The sequence below is a fragment of the Pseudonaja textilis genome, chromosome 7, assembly GCF_049901715.1.
Source record: "Pseudonaja textilis isolate UNSWEBS1 chromosome 7, rPseTex1.2, whole genome shotgun sequence".
Lineage (NCBI taxonomy): Eukaryota > Metazoa > Chordata > Lepidosauria > Squamata > Elapidae > Pseudonaja > Pseudonaja textilis.
Window position 1 is genome coordinate 36,915,535 of NC_141996.1, and position 18,389 is coordinate 36,933,923.

General features: G+C 36.6%; 1 protein-coding gene across 1 annotated transcript in view; it reads left to right on the top strand.

The window, feature by feature from the left end:
* EPHA6 (EPH receptor A6) overlaps positions 1-18,389 on the top strand; it is a 449,967-nt gene that overhangs the window by 394,937 nt on the left and 36,641 nt on the right. The window contains exon 14 of the mRNA XM_026700746.2: positions 8,743-8,952. Within this exon, the coding sequence (XP_026556531.1) occupies positions 8,743-8,952 (210 nt within the window). The remainder of the gene's footprint in view (positions 1-8,742; positions 8,953-18,389) is intronic.

Sequence of the window (18,389 nt, forward strand, 5' to 3'; positions counted from 1 at the left end):
AATTGAAAGATGTGCATATGGAATAAAAAGAATAGTATAAATTATATAGTATATGGAAAGTTTCAATTGTATATCTGTAAAAAAAATATTTTTATAGAACAAAAGGTTTCTACAAAAAGCTCAAATCTTGTCATTTAGAATAAAACTACTATTAAGATAAAAGGGACTTTTGGTTTCTTTGGGGCCAGACCAATTTCATATTACAAAATAAGGTAATTGTGAAAAATACAAATAGACATCCATCTTTTTTTAAAAAAAAAAAATTGGTTTTAATTATTTTTCATGGAACTTCTTACTGTATAATTTCAAAACCTTATCATATTTTATTTGAAATAGGAGAATCTACCCTGGGGCTTAAAGCTTAGAATTTAAAGGAGGGGAAAGGAGGCTCCTTGGGAGTTTCTATGGCAGCAGGAAGGATTTTTTTTTTAATCAACATCCACCGTGAGAATGCATCTTAACCTTTATATTGGTGGTGTGATGACCCAGGGCGTGGCACAAAAGCAACAAAGTCACAAAAATAGGTAACGTCTCTTTAATACCTCCAACTTGCCTCCCAATGTCCAGTTATCCTCGGCTGGAGATCAAACTCTTCCAAAAACAGTCTACAAAAGGAAGAAATGCAGTCTGAACCCAAAGTACAGATAAATGAGAAATAAAAAATAAAAAAACACAAACCACGCTGAAGTAAATAACATGACAGGCCAGGATAATAAATTGCAGACTTCCAAAAGATAACGAAGCACACACATTGGGAGGATGCCAAAACCCAGATAAGCCTCGGCAAACATAATGCATGCTTTGCTTCCAGCAAGGTGCTGTATGCAAACGCCTTTCTTATATCCTGTTCTCCCAGCTGCAACTAATGAAAGGGATCGGGGCCTTTTTCTCTCCCATAAGCCATGTTGCTCCCTTCTCCGTTGTTCCCTGCATGCCCTAGGATGAAGAGGGGGTGGTCCTGGGTCTTCCTTTGAATGTCCAGCCAGACTGTGCCCTTCCCCCATTTCTTCCATAGCCACTGGAACCACACTCCCACTCCCTGTCAGCTACTCAATCTCCCCCTCAGAATCAACTCCAACAAGGGCATGACAGGTGGCATCAAAATCTAATAAGAATTTTACACATGTCTTTTCAATATTACTTGAGCGGCTATCTCTTCCAAATTACAACTATCCATCCCATTAGGTTAGGCAAGAGGGGTATGCTGCAAGTCCCATCACCAAAGAAGCACCATCTGTTAGGTCCAGCCTTGTGTGCGTTTTCTGCTGTGACTCCTATCCTCCATAATATGTTTCTCTCAAACTGAGATTAGTTCCATCTCTGTTAGCTTTTTGGAACCCCACCTAAAAGATTATTGTTCTCCTGCAATCTTGGATGTCTTTTTATATCTTTATTTATGTTTGACTGTTTTTAGATTGAATTGTAGTTTTTAATTGGTATCATGTTTGCATGTCGTCCAGGTCACATTGTTGTGAGAAGGTAGCTAATATAAATATGCTAAATAAATAAACAATAAGATGCTGTAATTTGAAAGAAATGTATTTCCCCTCTGGTGGGAATACAATAAACTATGAGAAGAATGTGTTTAAAGGCATTTAAGGAATACCTAGGATTTAAGATTGAATTCTCTCCAAATCTAAAATTGTCACTCATATCTGTTGGCTGGAATAAGAAATTGCAAGCTGAAAAGTCATTAAGTAAAAAAGTAATTAAGTTTTTACTTACAGCAATGAAATTAATCACTACTAATGGACAAATAATAGAAATACCTGGATAATTTCAATAGATGGAAGACATGATAAGATATAGTCTGTATCTGTACTTGAAAAAAGTGTCTGATAAAATCCACTATCTCTAAATCCCAAACCCATGTTAGCAAAAGACTATTTCTAATAAGTTACATGTTCATGTAACAGTCCATAAGCAAACAAACTAGCTATATTATGATTTAATGTAATGTCATGATTCAGATAACATTCTAAACAAAGCTAAACTACACAACTCTATTTCACCCACATCTTAGTACAATGTGTAAACCCAACAAGTAAGTAAATCCTTTTCTCTAACCTCTAAAAGTTATTTAGTCCTAAAAGAGCTGACTATTTAATATAGAAATAACCGGACACAGAAGAAAAAATAAAATGAATGTCTTAACTTAATGCTCCTAAAATTTAGTACTAAATTAATATTAATTTAATACAATCTGTGCAGGGTTGTATATTAGTGTGTATGATACAAGTGTGGAATAATATAGTAGCAAAATGTAACATTTCAATGTTTGAACTTCCAAGATTTAGGACTCTTATCAGCTCCTAGAATTTAAAAAAAACAAAATTCAATATCATTTGAATATATCTTTGTTAGGATGTGAGAGGAGGTTGAAAGAAAAGGGTCATGAAATGAAAATAAAAGCAACTCTGGCCAAAAAAATAATCATTTTTAAATAATTTATATGGATTGCTTTTTATTGGCATGTATGGAATTATAATTACAAACACTGAATCTTATTATACATTTTGGTAATATGTGCTGCTGCATTAAAATTCATATTTAGATTGTCCATGCTCAAAGTCTATCATATCATTCACAACATACAATTCATTAGAGTTGGATGGCTAATAAATTTAAATAGGTAAACTTTAGCTTCATTTGTCAAATGATTTTAAATGGGAAGGGTAGGTATGTTAGCTTCTGTGTATTTAAAAGCTGAAAAGGAATACTTCTTTTTTTCCTTAGGAGTTGTACAGATATACATAATTATATATAATTATATATATATATAATTTTGTGTGTGTGTGTGTGTATCTGTGTGTATGTTATTCAGCTTTGTTCGGGTATTTTCCCAAGTCATTATCGTTGTGCTTTTAAAGTTGTCGTGACATTTTGGCAGAATCTCATCTGCCATCATCAGGCTTGTGTATTGGGTTCATCTGTATGTCAGACTTTCACAGCCGTTTCAGTTTTAAATTTGGGGCTAGCCTACTGCTGTGTTAGAATAGTTTTTTCTTCATTCTGATTGGTTGGAAGTCTTGGTCTGTGTTTATTGGTCTTGGAGTTTGTGTTCTGCTTGATTGTTTTTTCTAATATCTTCTGTCTGTTTTGTAGCGGTTTTTTTGTCTTGTTTGGCTGGCAACGTTATGTTTTAGTGTGGCTTGGCTTCGGGTGAATGGCTGGCTATTGTTTATTAGGAAGCTAGGTTTTATCTGGATGGCTGGTTGGGGTGTTTTTGAGCTGGAGGTATCGGGGGGTCTGTTGTGCACAGGTGTTTGCTTGGCTTGTGGTGTGGAGATTTTTTTGTTTGTGAGTGCAGGCTTCTTGTGTCTCAGAAGATGAGACACAACCAGGGACCAGAAGCCGTACTGCAACTGCATCACAACCCACTTCAAACCCCTCCGAGCCATACATGAAGCAAGATGCAAGCTCACATCACTCTGAGAAGCACAGAGCCGAAGACACAAGCCTGAAGATGATGAATGAGACTTCATCGAAACGTTGCCTAGATACTGCCAATCTTACATGGAGAAAACCCGAATAACCAAAGATCGATATATACATATACATATACATATACATATAGATAGATAGATAGATAGATAGATAGATAGATAGATAGATAGATAGATAGATAGATAGATAGTATTCAGTTTTGTTCGGGTATTTTCCTGGACCTTGTGCGATCTCCTGGGTCGTTTTTTCCATTAGCCTCCCGTGTTTTAATGGCTTGGGTAATGGGTTGTGTGATGGGCTTGTGAGTTCTTTGGTTGTGGTGTCCTGGGTCCTGCATTGTAATCTCCTGGGTCATTTGTGTTTTGATCTCTTCCATTAACCTCCTATGTTGTAACAGCTTGGGTAATGGGTTGTGTGATGACCTTGTGAGATTTATTGCTGTGGTATCCTTGATCTTGTGCTGTGATATCCTGGGTAATTTACTGTGTTGGAACTTCTTGAGTTCTTGCGGTGTAATTTTCTGAGTTTTCTGATGTGATATCCTGAGCAGGTGGCCGTGATATAGCATTCTGGGTTTTAGTCTGGCTTTGAGTTTGGGGTCTGGGTCTGTGTTCTTGGCATGTGTCAGCTTGTTTGGTTTTGGGGTCGGGGGTGTGTGACAGCTGGAGAAACAGCCATGGTCTGGTTTCTGGATGGTGTTGCCCTTCGTTTATAGGATGGGCTTGGGCCTGGATCTGATGAGGGGGATTGGCGGTGGTGTCCCTTGTTGTTTTGGGTCTGGTGTTGGTTTTCATGGCTGGGACTCATTTGTTGGTGAGGGCTAGCTTCCAGATGTCTGGTAGGTGGGAGGTGTCCTCCCGTCTATTCATGTTATGGGGGTGTTTCTCTATCTCAATGGCTTCCCTGATTATTCTCTTGGTAATGGAAAAAAGATCACTACAAAACAAATGACCCAGGAGATTACAGCACAAGATCCAGGATATCTCCACAACAAAACTCACAAGGCCATCATACAGCCCTTTATACCAACATCAACTCCATCAACCAATCAAAAGGCAGCAGCGCAGCCAACCAGCCCAGCACACCAGCCCCCCCCCACCAGTATTAATAGAGAGACGGCAGCTCTGATCACACACTGCTTGCACTGGCACGAAGCCAAAAGCACTAGCCTGAGGATGGTGAGTGGGACCTCACCGAAACGTCGCCAACGTACTCTTAATCTTACATGGGAAAAGACCTGAACACACCTAGACCAACATTATGTATGTGTGTGTGTGTGTGTGTGTGTGTGTGTGTGTGTGTATATATATATATACCTTCATAATCTGGCCACACGGGAAAGAAAAACTGAACAACTTCCTCACATACCTCAACAGCCTACACCCCAAAATACAATTCACCATGGAAACAGAAGCCAACAGTCAACTTCCCTTCCTAGATGTCTTGGTATACAAAAGATCCAATGGCTCCCTAGGACACACCATCTACCAGAAGAAAACACATACTAACCGCTATCTACATGCACTCTCACACCACCACCCAGCACAGATCAATTCCGTAGCCAAGACACTCATCTCCAGAACAAAATGCTTAGCCAATGAACAACACCAAAAAACCGAACTACACACTCTCACCAACGTACTTACAGCCAATGGATTCCAAAGAAAGAAGATTACCCACCTAATCCAAAAAGAAACCCCAACCAAAATCCAAGACAGAGAACAAGAAAACGGCAAAGCCCTCCTCCCATATATAAAAGGCACTACAGACAAAATTAGCAAGATCCTCCAAAAACACAACATCAAAACAGCATTCTGCACAAACAGAAAAATATCCACCATCCTAAGAAACCCCAAAGACAAAACTGAATTAGAAAACCAAGGAGTATCACGAAATCCCCTGCACTGCCTGCCCTACCACATACATTGGACAAACTAACAGAAGAATAAGTGCACGCATTGAAGAACATAAGAACTCAATCAAAAAAGAAGAAACGACCTCTTCCCTGGTCCAACACCTCAAAGCCACAGGACATGAAATTGATTTTAAAAATACCAGAACTATCGCCAAAACCGAACACTTCAACAGCAGAATAATCAGAGAAGCCATAGAGATAGAAAAACGCCCACACAGCATGAACAAACGAGATGACACCTCCCGCCTTCCAGCCATTTGGAAACCCGCCCTCATGAACAGACGAGTACCTAATATGAAGAAGGACACCAGACCCACACCCATGAGAGCCACACAAGATGCCACCACCACACTTCCATATAGAAAACAGACTCCCACCCATTCAGAAAATGAGACACGACCATGGACCAGAAGCTGCACTGCAGCTGCATCACTACCCACTTCAAACCCCTCTGAGCCATACATGAAGCAAACCGACACCCACTATGAAGATGCAGCAGGACCACGTACTAGAAGCCAAACAGCAAGATCACAACTCACCAGCTCAAATCCCCCAGCAACTAAGACTAACCTGAGCACAACCAAGCCCCCACCTGAACAGAACACGCCTCCAACCAATCAGAACACGGCTAACCCCCAACCAATCAGAACACAGCCAAACCCCTACCAATGAGAACACACCCCCACCCAATCAGAACACAGCCAAGCCCCCACCCAATCAAGTCCCACCCCCACTGGCAGTTAAAAGGAGGAAGCAGCTGCAATCTCACATTACTCTGAGAAGCACAGAGCCGGAGACAGAAGCCTGAAGATGATGAATGAGACTTCATCGAAACGTTGCCTAGATACTTCGAATCTTACGCGGGAGAAAACCCGAACAACCAAAGATCCACATACAAATACCCGCGAGAACCTCAGAAAATATATATATATATATATATATATATATATATATATATATATATATATATATATATATATGTTTCTTAAGTTTTCGTGGGTACTTACATGTATGGCATTCAGCTTTATTCGGGTATTTTCCCACGTCATTGTAGTTGTGCTTTTAAAGTTGTAGCAACATTTCGGCAGCATCTCATCTGCCATCATCAGGCTTCTGTATAGTGTTGACTCACAGATGAACACTATGATTCAAAGATGAACACTATGACTCACAGATGAATACTATACAGAAGTCTGATGATGGCAGATGAGATTCTGCCGAAACGTTGCTACAACTTTAAAAGCACAACTACAATGATGTGGGAAAATACCCAAACAAAGCTGAATGCCATATATATATATATAATCATGATTAATTAAATTAATTATAATTAATTCATAATTAACTCCACATTCTACTCAACAAAGCCTTAGTACAGTATTTAATTAACAGAAAGCAATAGTTCTTAGCCAATTTTTCTGTATGCAAAAATGAATAATATGATATGAATAATGTTGAAGTTTCTCTTCTTGGAGTATGTTGTCCACATAATTGTCATAGAGACATCCTTGAAAAGTTGTTATTTAGGCTTAATGTAATTATCATGGTATTTATCTTTAATTAAAAGAATGTTGTTACAGGTTTATTCTCATTTAGCACACAACATTTAATGCATAAGTTATGTATATTTTTGACAGACATGGTAATATGATTTAAAAGGACTTATTGTATTATTATTTTTAAAAGCTGCAGTACAATATTTTTACATCTAGTTGCTATAAAATAAGCTTCAAATAAGCTAGATTTTTCCATTGCAAAGCATCAAATGTTCTCCCAGGATGCCCATCCATGCAATAATCAAGTATTTTTCATATCAGCTAATATCTATTTTCAAAGTCCTATCTGTCTTTAGTGATCTATGATGGAGTTCTGAGAGACTGAGAAAGAAGCTGTCAGTTTGCAAAGTATTATATAGTCAAAACATTTGTAAGATCCCATTGCTTCAAGAGGCAGTCGGGAACAGAATCCTTGCCCTACCAAATTTACTGATAAGCATTATCTTAAAACATACGTATCCAATCTTCAAGATCATCAAGCCCCTAGCAGCGGCTCGCAATGAAGAAGCCAAGTTTTTCAGATAGTCTTATTAACTACATTCTATCACTTCCTCCTACAAAGGAATGTACAGATGATCTAGTCCTGAATTATTTTGCAAGCTGCCATTGTCTTTCTCAGACTCTAACTCAAAGGTAGTCAACCTGGTCCCTACCTCCCACTAGTGGGCATTCCAGCTTTCATGGTGGGCGGTAGGGGTTTTGTGCCCTACTTTATAAATCACCATTACTGTGGAACCAGTGGGTGGTTAGAGACAATTTTACTACTAACAGAGACACAAAAGTGGGCGGTAAGTATAAAAAGGTTGACTACCCCTGCTCTAACTAGTCAGTTATAGCATGGTAGAGAACTCGCCGCATCACGTTGCCATCATGTGATGTTTTGGGACATTTTTCCCATTCGTGGAGCTGGGGTGGGCATGGCCTGCGCATGACACATCCAGCCCATGGGCTGCCAGTTTGACACTCCTGGTATAGACCACAGACAAGAGTCAAATTTATTTCCCTTTATTTCAGGGAGAAGTTTATTATACAAAAACAAAGGTTTGTTTTCCAATGCAATACTGTTTTCTAGTTTTTCTCCATTATTTATATCTTGGAACTCTTCTGTTCCTCACCTTTTATGCAGGTACACACCAACGCATGGCCTTCAAAAATATTCCCGCTGTACCTTAGTCCTTGGCTAATGAAAAACCTGGCATTAAAGTGAGATAAGGGACAGGGTTATACTGACTGGTGTGAAGCTCTCCTAATCATCTATGCATTCATGCAGGGTATCACAGTGCAAACACCACTTGTCAGTTAAGAGTAAAATTGCTCAATCAAGCATTATGCCCTGCAGTTGTCTGAAATTAGTTAATTGTTGATAGCTTTAGAGAAATTGCTAGCTATTCTTACACCTTGTAGAAATTGATTGGTTGAATGTGTGCCATCACTCAGTGTCGATTCTTAGTGATAATATAGGTAGATTTTCTCCTGGACATTGTGTCCCTAACCTGATCCTTCACATCTTCCAATGCTGCATTTATTGCCACTGAATCCATACATTTTGCTGCTGATCCCCTCTTTTTATTTCCACCTCTCCTAGCATTGTAGACATTTCCAAGGTTAGATCTTTGATACTATGACCAAAATATAATAATTTGATCCTGATCATTTATGCTTCAAGTAAAAATTGGGTTCATATGTTTATCAAATGTATATATTAAATTAATGGAAGATTTAGCTGAAAAGTAATTAGATCTTTAAAATATAAACTGTTATATTTAGCAAATGTTTGACCAGCACAACATGAAAATGTCAACTGGAACTCTATCTTCCTTTCAGAAACATGATGGCCATTTCACAGTCATCCAGCTTGTTGGGATGCTTCGTGGAATTGCTTCAGGCATGAAATATCTCTCAGATATGGGTTATGTACATCGGGACTTGGCAGCTCGGAATATTTTGGTCAACAGTAATCTTATGTGCAAAGTCTCTGACTTTGGATTATCACGGGTACTAGAGGATGATCCTGAAGCAGCTTATACAACAACTGTAAGTTTATTTGGAGCTTTTATCTAACACAGAAAGGTCACTCATAAGGGTGAGAGTGGAATTTTTTATGCATGTAGTAATATACAGCTCTTCCATAGCCTATAATATACAATATATAATATAATATACAATATATAATATATAATATCAAAATGAGTTTTCTTTCAGAGAAGGCAAGCCAAGGAGCAAGGTGAGAAACCGCAATTTGGTTTAGTCAGCTTATTTAGGAAATAATTGGCTTACATTATTGGAATATACACAAGACCAGACTTGTTTCTGGCAAGGTCTTCTACCCATAATAGCTGTAGAACTGACCACTTCATCATTTCCTGATAACACTGTCACACAAAACTCTTCAATATACAGAAGTTCAACAAATGAAAGAAATTAATATTCCAGGTATGGATAAACAGGCACTTCTGTAAAGCTGAAGCTTAGCATCATAATTTCTATGTGGCTCTTATGGGTATGGAATTGTAGATTCCATCCTCCCAATAAAGTACCCCCTTCTATAACTATCTGTTTCATAGTCAAAACAAGAACAAGGATATTTTAAAGCATTCTGAAACATTTGTTGACAAGAGTTATTAATTCAGTCATTCCATTCATATAGGACGCCCAACTCAAACAAGTGACTGATTTTCCCCAACAGAAATAATTCAGTTCCTTTCTCCTATCCCACCATAAACCAAATGGTGATATTAATTCACATCATTTTGAAGCCATCCCAGGGATGTTAGAAGTTGTAGTGTAACACACTTTAGAAGAAAACTACCAAAGAGTTATATTTCTCCATTTCTAGTTATTCCCTCTAAACTTTAGTGATGTTTGAACCAATTTTCTCTTTTAATTGGTTGGTTTTCATTGTAGCCAGATTGGTTTCATTTCTCTGTCTGAATATTATTGTTGGATATATTATTTCTGTTGACAATTATTGATTGATTGATGTAATTTATTGACTCTTTGGCTCTGGCTGGCATAATAGATTGGATTATGGGAAGACTTAGCATTTTGAACCTTTCATGGCCTTTGTTATTGCTCTACCAAATATCTATTTATACTGCCTCCTACATTTCTAGAAACATACAATCACCATGCTTTCACAAGTAAAAATAGTGATTTATGCATGATGCAGCATGAGGAACAGGACTAAAGAAATTACTCATGTACCTTAAAATTAGATGAAATTAGATTAAAATTAGATATGATTTTGAAACAATGCCTCAGCCTCAATCTTTACATTTATTTTTTATTTTGGGCCTCAGTAAGATTTTTTCCATTGTGATCAACACTGCTTCAGCCATAGTGGTTAATATTTTATTCTGTTGGAGCTATTCCTTTTGGTTTGAAAAATACAATTCTTAAGAGGTGGGAAAATGGAAAATAAAAATAGATATGTTCCATGTGTTGGCCTATGCTTGGCCTATGCTTATATTTATAAAGCAGTCCTCTTTTTATTTTCATTTTCACAATGAAAATAAATTTTAATAGTAAAATCATGTTTATTTAACATTCAGTGAAATTTACTCACTTTTTATTTAGTATATTAACAGTTTCCTAATCTGTTAATCTTGTATCCATATATACTAAATAAGAATGCCTTTCTATACATGTGTATATTTGTGTGTATATTAGTTTATTTTATTTTGCAAAAATATTTTTTTTAATCCTACTTATACCTATTCAAATTTATATTAATTTATTAGGGCTCACTATCAAGCTACTTTTCATTGTACAATGGTTTATGTTCTTCAGTGAATTGATTCACCAGAAGTCTTCAAAGAAATGTAAAAAGATGTTTATTTTCTGGATTAGTTTGTCTTTTTTCCATTTTGTTTACAATATAAAACCCATTCAAATATATTAATTTTAGTAATTTTTTTAAAGTAATTTTAATTTTCTTTCAAATTTTTCTTATTAGAATATTAAAATATCTGCATATATGCAATATTAATTCATTCTGAAATGGAGTTAAAAACTTAAGAAGACCAATGGATTCTTTTGTTGAGGCTGTTTGCTATTAGTAATTCATTATCAACTTTTCATTTTCTACTAAATTTGGAATTTGTTGGGGAAAAAAACTATCTATAGTTTTTATGTTCCATAAATATCCAAAGATGCAGATAAATCAGGCATTAAGACTGACAAATTTGACTGATCATACCAGAATTTTGGTAAGCTTGAAACAGGATCTAAAAGTAATTTCTAAAAGAGATTTTAATTCTAGAGTTCTTACTATTCAAGAGTCTTTTATTTAAGTCACATTGTAATTGTATTATTCTATACCAAATCTTAATAATAACTTAATAATATATGCTAATGGAAAATGCTAATTTTGTTGTTTTAGAAAACCAAAAGTATTCATAATCATTTTATTAAATATTTAAAATTACTATTTAAAAAGCTAATAATTTAAAACACTACAATCTAAGAATGTGTCAGCATACAAAGTATATGTTGTTAGGTTTTTTTTTCAATATTAAAAAACTGGATACAGAAAATTATGCGAATACTGTTGTCCAGATTATTTAGGATAAGGTTGTTTCTCTTTAAAATTGACGTTCTTTTTTCATTTTCATTTTAGTTCATCTTGTTTTACTTCCCAAGCTGGAGAACATTAAGGCAAAATAATATGTCATTGATTTCTAATTGATCAGATTGGTGTATTTCAGGGGTGGGATTCAAATTTTTTAACAACCGGTTCTGTGGGCGTGGCTAAGTTGGTGGGCGTGGCTTGGTGGTCATGTTATTGTCTGGGCATGGCCAACTCAATATCACTCACATCGAGACATGCATCTCCTCGTCTGGCCTCTCGTGACTGTGGGAATGCTGCAATAGTCGTAAGTGTGAAAAATAGTCACTTTTTTCAGTGCCATTGTAACTTTGAATGGTCACTCCACACAAGCAAAGTACCATCAAAGGAGGGGAAAAAAACTCCAGAGAAGTTCCAGAGACAGGAAGTCTAGTCCTGCCAAGAATGTAAAAAGAGTTAACGGAGAGGCAGTTTCTGTAACCAACACCAGAATGTTTCCTTCCTGCCTTCCTTACAGGATTAGGCCAATAATTTCTTCTAACAAGCAGTTCTCCGAATTGCTTAGAATGTTAACAACCGGTTCCAGTGAATAGGTGTAAATACCTTATGCCACCAGACTTGAAATTCTAGACCTAGAAAACCTTGAATTATGCTGTCTTCGATCTGATCTAAGTATGGTATATAAAATGATACATTGCAATGTCCTACCTGTCAATACTTCAGCTTCAAGCATAACAACATAAGAGCAAACAATAGATACAAACTCAAGGTAAATTGCATCAAACTTGATTGCAGGAAATACGACTTCAGCAACAGAGTGGTCAATGTCTGCAATACTCTACCTGACTCTGTGGTTTCTTCCCCAAACCCCCAAAACTTTAACCTTAGACTTTCTACTATTGACCTCACCCCTTTCCTAAGAGGTCTGTAGGGGGCGTGCATAAGTGCACCAACGCGCCTACTGTCCCTGTCCTATTGTTTCTTTTATTTTTCTTATATGTACCCATTTCATGTATTCATAACTATGTATATACTTATACCTATTATCTTGTAAGCGATTCACAAATCAAAATAAAAACAAAAATAAATAAACTAGTAGAATCCCACCCCTGGTCTATTTCCATAAGATAAATTACACTGTAACACAGATTTGGTTCCTAAAAGTCATATTCAGAAGAAATATAATTGTGTTAACTGCACTCCAGAAGGGCAGGGACCATATATAGTTCTGGGAATAAAAGTTTAACAGAGCAAGGGATACTAGCAAAAAATGTTGGCCCTCTGATGCACACTCCACTAATTTGTCCCTAATTTTCAAGTCTGAAAGTACCAAAGTTCTGTTAGCTCAAAAATCCTCAGGCTCAATTATATGTTGGTCCTGATCAACATAAGTAAATTCCTAGCTAATGATATTGAAGTTGTTCACCACTATCATTAAAGTCCAGTTTTTATAGTTAGAAATACTTGAAATTAAGCAAGGGCAACTACAGGAGGGGTAAAATAAATTGCAATTTACATTCTGCCCAAAATACAATAGCAATGCATATTACAGATTTTGACACCCATTGGAAATGCCCCTGAATTTAAATATAATGTTCTAGTTGTCCTGGTGGCAGCTCTAATATCACCTTTCTGCCACACTTAGATTAAAACCTAGAAAAGTAGAATTGACCTTCAAAGGAAATGCTTCCCAGAGAAGTAGCAAGAAATATCTAATATTTTCTGGTCTAAAACACATGTTGATTTTTAATGCTTTTCACCTGTTTTGTTGAAAGATGGTCCTTGAGAATTTTGGTGAATTAACTCTGATGTTCCTGTATAAATAATGGAAGAAATAGTGTTAAGACATATGTCAAAACAGTACCTGCTGTTGTGATACGCTACACACAAAAAAGCATGAAAGATGATTTCTATGTTTAGTTGAACATACTGAACCAACAGAAGGCCATCCAAATCAAAATTTTAAAGAAATATGCTTATAGTTACCTCAGCCTAATTCCAAATACTTCAGAGACCCTAATCCTGTAAAGATTACCATATGATTTCCCAGCACTGTAACTAAGATCTTTCTAGTAATTAAATGTGATTATTTTAATCCAGTTAATCATTGGAACAACATTAAATGTAATTTGGTTTCTACAAAACATTACATTTCTAAACTAAGGTTCAAACTGTAACTGAAGTTTATGAAGTGGCTTGTACCTCACATTGTTGATTTTTTTTAAAGAAACAGTTGGAGAAGATTTGGGATGATTAAAGATTAAATCTTTAGTCTGCCACAATTCCAATCATTAGTTTTACAATAGATTAGACAAATCACTTAGATTGCCAAAAAGTGTAATAATCTTTATTTGACAAATGACCAGGAAGATTTAAAATTTAAACACAAAATTAAAATCAAATGGGTGAGATAAAATACATTAACTAGGATTATTGTAGCAACACAGAATTTGGCTACTGCACAACTGATAAAAGATTTGAATCTTTTAGAAAATGATAAGCAGTAAGGAAATTGTCTTACAGCACTGTTTCCAGTCCTTAGCAGTAAATAATTGAGAAATGTGCAGATTAATAAGATAACTTTGCCTTCTCTCCCCCCTCCCTGAATTTCCAAACAGCCAATAACTTTTGAGTTGCAGTCTCAATAGACTTAGGAGATGAAGGTCAACAATGAAGAGCAGTAGTAAAGAAGTAGAACCAAGACATTTGCATATAGAGTAGCTATCCTGGAAGATACCAACACCATAATCATGACCAGATTCGGGACATGAAGAAAAAGAGAAAGATGGTAGAAAGTTATTTCAAGGAAGATGAATAGAAGTGGTCAGGGATTTCTATATAAAGTGATAATAAAATTGAAATAGATGAAGAAGAAATAAGTAGAGTTAAGATGGGTACAGATAGGAGAAAATATACAATAAACACAAAGCTTCTTGCTGTTTACTTAAGCAATTTCATTTTTGTAATGCATCATTGCTAACCACAGTCAATAAGTCTGTGTCCTGCTGGGATTGTTTCTGCTTCAGAACCCTGTGACACTGTATGCCATTTATTATCCACATTATTAATGTGCTGTCAAATATGATTTAATTGTGTGATGTTATCACATTCATATAGTGTATCAGTGAGGAAAGACTAATGAATCAGATCAATCTACAGAATCCATGATGTTGCATGCTCAGCGGATGCATATTAGCACAATATCCTTATTCCCATAATATTTGTTTGAATGGATTTCAAATCAGCCTTTGGGAGACCATTCTGAGCACCTCAATTAACAGTACATTGCCATTACAATGGTTCTGAATATTTATTAATTGAGTCAGTTGTCTATGAGAAGTAGTTGGCAAGTAACATGAAATAATTGCTTTTGTATGCAATTAACTGTTCTTGCACTCAAACAATTTGAGAAGAACATATATATATAAATTGTGACAAGGTAGGTGAGGAACAGGGAATGAAGAAATGAAAGTATGAGATTTAGAATAAGATCTAGCAAAACATTTTGTGAGTTATTCATCAACCCTGCAGTCATCCTGTTCAGTTTGGATTGCGGCCTTATGCCGAACTGGAATGTAGCCCTTCATTAATTGTCCAGAGTCAATTAGCCCTTCAAATTGAAATGTTCCCTGTCCTGCAGTAAATTAATCTAAATGATGATTTGGGAAATAATCAATAATTTGTTTTCAGATAGCATTGTTTGGAGCGATTAATTCATATAATTTTCAGAAAATAAAAATTGAAGTAACCGTGTTAATAAAAGAAAAAGAAACCAAATTGCTTTCAGAAAGGGAGCATTTTAACTTTGTTTAAAGAAAAAAGCATAATAAAAAATGTTCATGACAGAATTGAATTGAATTGAATTGAATTCTTTATTGGCCAAGTGTGATTAGATACACAAGGAATTTGTCTTTGGTGCATATGCTTTCAGTGTACATAAAGAAAAAATAAAATACATTCATCTAGAATCATAAGATACAATACTAAGTGATAGTCATAGGTGACTAATAAGCAATCAAATCATACTATGAAACAAATAGAACAATATAAATTGTAAAGGTACAAGTAACATGGTTATCAATATAAAAGGGAAGAGACGGGTACTAGGAAGGATGAGAAGAATAACAGTAATACAGTCTTAGTAAATAGTTTGACAGTGTTGTGAGAATTAGTTGTTTAGCAGAATGATTGCATTTGGGGAACAACTGCCCTTGTATCTAGTTGTTCTGGTGTGCAGTGCCTATAGCATCGTTTTGAGGGAAGAAGTTGAAACCAATTATGTCCAGGATGCAAGGGGTCTGTAAATATTTTCACAGCCCTCTTTTTGACTTGTGCAGTATACGATCCTCAGTGGAAGGCAATTGTTTTTTCTGCAGTTCTAATTATCCATTGAAGTCTTTGTCTGTCCTATTTGGTTGTAGAGCCAAACCAGACAGTTATGGAGGTGCAGATAACAGACTAAATAATTCCTCTATAGAACTGAATCAGCAGCTCTTGGGGCAGTTTGAGCTTTCTGAGTTGGCGCAGAAAGAACATTCTTTATTGTGCTTTTTTGATGATATTTTTGATGTTAGGTGTCCATTTTAAGTCTTGAGATATGAAAGAACCTAGAAACTTGAAGGTTTCTACTGTTGATACTGTGTTGTCTAGTATTGTAAGAGGTGGTAGTATACGAGGGTTTCTCCTAAAATCCACCACCATTTCTATGGTTTTGAGTGTATTTAATTCAAGATTTTTCTGGTTACACCACGAGGGTAGTTATTCAACCTCCCATCTTGTTCTGACCTAAGCCTTGTTCAAATTAAACAAACACAAACTGTGTATAAAAGCAAACCTTTTTTGAATGCGGCGCTGGGAATTCAGTGCATTTCAGCCAAAAGACATTTAAACCGATATCAAAAGCAAGCCCTTTCAAGGTTGCAAAAGGCTGCCAAGAACAGAAGACTAATTACTGATTAAATATCCACCAACAGATGTTTCAAAAACAAACCAGGGTAAGCAGGGCTTCAAAAAGAACTCTGAGTCTAAAACACTTCTTTGCTTCCTGCAAAGAATACATCCCCAGGGCTGTTTTTAATCCATTATGGGAGAAACCATCACCTCCCAGCCTTACTCCCAAGTCATCCTTGCTGCATCAGCTGCTCTTTCCTTCAAGCAGCCCTGTGAGCATGCACACTGGGCACAGGCTCCCCGGGGTCCTCTGCATCACTGCTGCCAGACCGCAAAAGCTCCAAGGGCAGCACCCCACTCTTCAATAGTCCTGGCTCCATCCCTGCATCACATGCAGGTCCCTCATCTGACTCCTCACTATCAGAGACCTCTGCTGTCCGCACCTGCTGCCGGCGAGCCACAACACATCTGTATGCAGATTCATTGTTGTCTCAAATGAGACCAATCACTGTTGTATCATCTGCAAACTTCAGTACTTTAACAGAGGGGTCTTTTGAGATGCAGTTATTGGTATAGAGAGAGAAGAGAGGTGGAGAGAGCATACAGCCCCGGGGGGTGCTTCTGTGCTAATTATACAGGTATCTGATGTGATTTTGCCTAGTTTTACCTGCTGCTTCCTGTCTGTTCGGAGGCTTATGATCCATTTACAAGTGTGGTCAGGTACAGCTAGCTGATTTAGTTTAGTTAGAAGAATATCTGGAATGATGGTATTGAATGCAGAGCTGAAGTCTACAAAGAAGACCCTTGCATAGGTCTTTGGAGATTCAAGATGTTGTAGGAAGTAGTGCAAAGTCATATTAACAGCAGCATCTGTCGATCTATTTGCTTTGTAGGCAAATTAGTCTAACAGTGGATCCGTGATGGATTTCAGGTGGGCCAGCATTAGCCTTTCAAAGGTCTTCATAACTACAGATGTTAGAGAAACCGGTCTGAAATCATTCAGTTCCTTGTCGAAAGGTTTTTTCAGCACTGGGATGATAGTAGAACATTTGAAGCAAGAAGGAACATAGCATATCTCTAGTGATTTATTAAAGATGCAGGTGAAGATGGGGCCCAGTTGGTTCACACAAGCTTTTGAGCAAGAAGGAGTTATCTTATCTGGGCCTGGTCTTTTCCTGGCTTTTGTCTGTGAAATAGACTTTGTACCTCATTTTCTGTAATCACCAGAAGTGGTGAGGCCCAATGGGTTGGGGTAGATGGTAGGAAGCTTGGTTGTTGTTAGTGTGTCTGAGATGGGGATTGTGAGATGGGTGGCAGTAGTCTTCTCTCAAACCTACAATAAAACATATTCAGGTCATCTGACAGTTGTTGATTTCCTTCAGCATGGGAAGGGGTTTTGCTGTAACCGGTGATATTTTTAAGAGTTTTCCACATGTTTGCTGGTTCATTTGTTGAGAACTGATTCCTTAGCTTTTTGATATGATGTAGCTGCATAAGTTTAGCTGTGAACCAAGGTTTATTGTTTATTGTTATTGTATATGCTCAGGTCTTCACAAAAATTGACATTTGATGTTTCAGTATCTGTGAGTTCATCCAAGTCTGCAGAGGTATCTTTGAACACATTCCAATCAGTGCAGTCAAGGCAACCCTGTAGCTTTAGCTTTGCCTCCTCAGTCCAAGGCTTCACTGATTTAATTGTTGGTTTCATGCTTTTAAGTCTTTGTCTGTAAGCAGGTAGAAGATGAATCATACAATGACCAGAGTGTCCCACAGCTGCTCGTGGTAAAGACCAATAAGCATCTTTCAATGTTGTGTATGATAAATGCCATTTATCTATAAATAAATAGCATTTATCATACACAATACATACACTCTATAAATTCTATTCAGACTTATACAGCACAACTAGGATCTATAGTTTTAAATGGAGTAGAATGGTTATATTTCGATAGATTAATATTTGAGATTGAAAAATTCAATATTTTAATTTTATCTTGCAAAAGTCCAATTTCAG